This window comes from Arachis ipaensis, chromosome B08 (assembly GCF_000816755.2).
Source record: "Arachis ipaensis cultivar K30076 chromosome B08, Araip1.1, whole genome shotgun sequence".
NCBI classification, from domain to species: domain Eukaryota; kingdom Viridiplantae; phylum Streptophyta; class Magnoliopsida; order Fabales; family Fabaceae; genus Arachis; species Arachis ipaensis.
Genome location: NC_029792.2, coordinates 9,226,903 through 9,229,436, shown reverse-complemented (window position 1 = coordinate 9,229,436; position 2,534 = coordinate 9,226,903). Strand labels below are relative to the sequence as shown.

General features: G+C 35.2%; 1 protein-coding gene across 1 annotated transcript in view; it reads right to left on the bottom strand.

Moving 5' to 3' along the window:
* The window catches only part of LOC107614301, a gene marked incomplete at its 3' end in the record, with an annotated part of 3,009 nt that extends 481 nt beyond the window's left edge, over positions 1-2,528 (bottom strand). Inside the window, 5 exon segments of the mRNA XM_016316520.1 lie at positions 127-218; positions 480-565; positions 1,084-1,318; positions 1,393-1,601; positions 1,678-2,528. Of these exon segments, the coding sequence (XP_016172006.1) occupies positions 127-218; positions 480-565; positions 1,084-1,318; positions 1,393-1,601; positions 1,678-1,776 (721 nt within the window).

Here is a 2,534-nt window from a genome sequence, read left to right as displayed (position 1 = left end):
TTGTACGGTTCAAGAAAGTGAATTTTGATGGGCCCTTCCATCACGGCTAGAGACATGAAAAATTGGAGGAAAAATTAGAAGAATAGAAAATAGAGAATCATGGGAGTAAAATATAATATTTAGTACCTTGAAATGAAGATGAAAGTGTGTGGTAAGTGAGGAAGCATGTGGAAAGATCTTTAATTGTTCTTCCCATGGGAATGTGATAAATCGGGTACCTGAAATTTAACAAAAATAAATGTAAAGTATGAATGAAAATTTACTATAAATTTCACTAGTACTAATAGTAAATGTTGACATACATAACTGAATGATAAATGTTAGGGCCAATTCCAAATACTATTCAAAATAAAATGTTCTTAACCATTTAGGTTTATAGTTTTGCCTTTTTTGGTGGCAGATTGAAGATGGATATGGTCATGGTCAAGAAAAAGTAGATAGGGGTAGGAGAAAAAAGTGGAAATTATTCAATTAATTACCATGCAACTGCCATCCAACTTGCAGGTGAAAGGTCTACGCTTCTTAATGACATCAACCCTGGATATCTTTGAGCTAACCCTGTGATCTGAAAAAAAAAAAAATCATAAACCATTATTGGAATCTTTATGGTCTTTTTTTTTAGTATAATGCTAACTCTTGTGTCAGAGGAACTTCTATTTGCTTAATTTAAAAGAAGAAGAAAAAGTTTTGGAAGAATTTATGCTTAAAAAAATAAAGAAAAGGGAAAATTTATAAAGAAGTGTATAATTAATAAAAATGAAAATATTCAGAAAAAAAAAGAGTATGTATTTAGCTAGATTCATACTTGAAAAGTCAAAAGGCAAAAAAAAAAAAAAAAACCTTTTACTAACTTCTACGGAGGCTAGCTATCATTCATGGAATTTTGGTTAAATCAAAACACCTTTAAGTACTTTCCCAAAATTCTATGGCTAATCAATTGGTTCCTACCTCGTTAAGGTGAGAAAAAGCAGAAGACAGATATAGATGAATGATGCACCCCATTGAAGGAAGTAGTAGTAGTAACAATAAACAAACATAATAAAACTTGTTGAAGTAAGATATGGCCTAAGAAAATTAAATTACCTTATCCATTAGAGGAACTCTTCCATATGGAGTTGATCTCTCAAAGTATTGGCAATAGAGATGACCTAATCTATCAGTAAAATGCAATTGATGAGAATCTTGTTCTACATTATTCATTCCACCTTCTTCTGAGGAACTCCCATCCCATCTCCATAACTTGTCACACTCACTCTCATCGCTCAAGGTATCACTACATGAATCCCTTGTTTCACACTCCCCTGTCTCAAACTCTTCCCTGAAATTCAATATCAATTCATCAATTAACTAACCTACTACAAAAAAGAAAAAATTTTTGAGAGAGAGAGAAACCTGAAGGTGTTGCTAGTGAAAATCTGAATTGCAGAAAGGTAAGGAACATAGTACTGAACAAGTGTGTCAGAATTGGGCAAGGTGATAGGGACACCAGCACCATACGCACTCCATTCATCATAGCGGTTCCATAGATCCCTAAGACTGAAGTATTCCACCCTTTCTCTCTCCCATGGATGCCACAAACGATTCAGGCCTTTCATCTCAGACTGCCCACACAAAAACTCATCATTCGTTCAATGATCATCATCGATATATTCCATGGGAAATTGAAAAAGATCATACCTTTGCAAGAACCTGGGATGGAATCACAGGGGTGGTGCAGCGGAGGAAGCAGTCAAGGTTGGAAGAAGAAGAATGCATTGACCCTTTTTCGAAAATCATGGTTTTTTGAGAGAGAGAAAGACAGAGATAAGAAATTCAGAGAGAGACAGAGAAATTCAGAGAGGGAGTTTCAGCTTCTGTCCCAACCCCGAAAACAGAGGCAACCCAGATTGGGTTGAAAACCAAAACAGAGAGAGAGAGAGATAGAGAGAGAGAGAGAGGGACAGAGAGAGAAAGAGAGAGAGAGATTGTCGGGATTTGAATTGAGAGAGAAAGAAAAGCTATTGAAAATGCGAGAAAACAAAGACTTCTATTTTTTGACGTTTTTAGAGACCCAATTCCATCCTCCTTCAAAATCTCAAATCTTTTTTTCTATTTCTCTCTTTAGTTACCTCGCCGGAGACTCAGATTCTCATTAAAAAACCAATGCTAAAACAGCTACCATTTTTATTTGAAGAAAACTTAACCCAACACACAAAACAACCTTAAAACACTTTAAAGCAAATGAGAACCACCCACAGAATACCAGAAAAACCAGAACCAGAGGAAGAGGTAAAAGGAAAACAGAAAACCAAAAACAAAGCTGTGATGTGATGTTATGATTCCTTGAGGATGAAGCCTTATATAAGGAGGTGTTAATTGTCTTACTCTGATCAAAACGGAAAAACAGCAAGAATTTCTGGCAGGTATCAGAAGAAAGAAAACAAAGGAGTGAGTCTGATATGGAAGAGGTTAATAACTTGTGTAAGGATAAGTCAAAAGTGATTTAATGTAAGGAGGAAAATTCCACAGAAAGAAATAAGAATGAAAGAGAATTC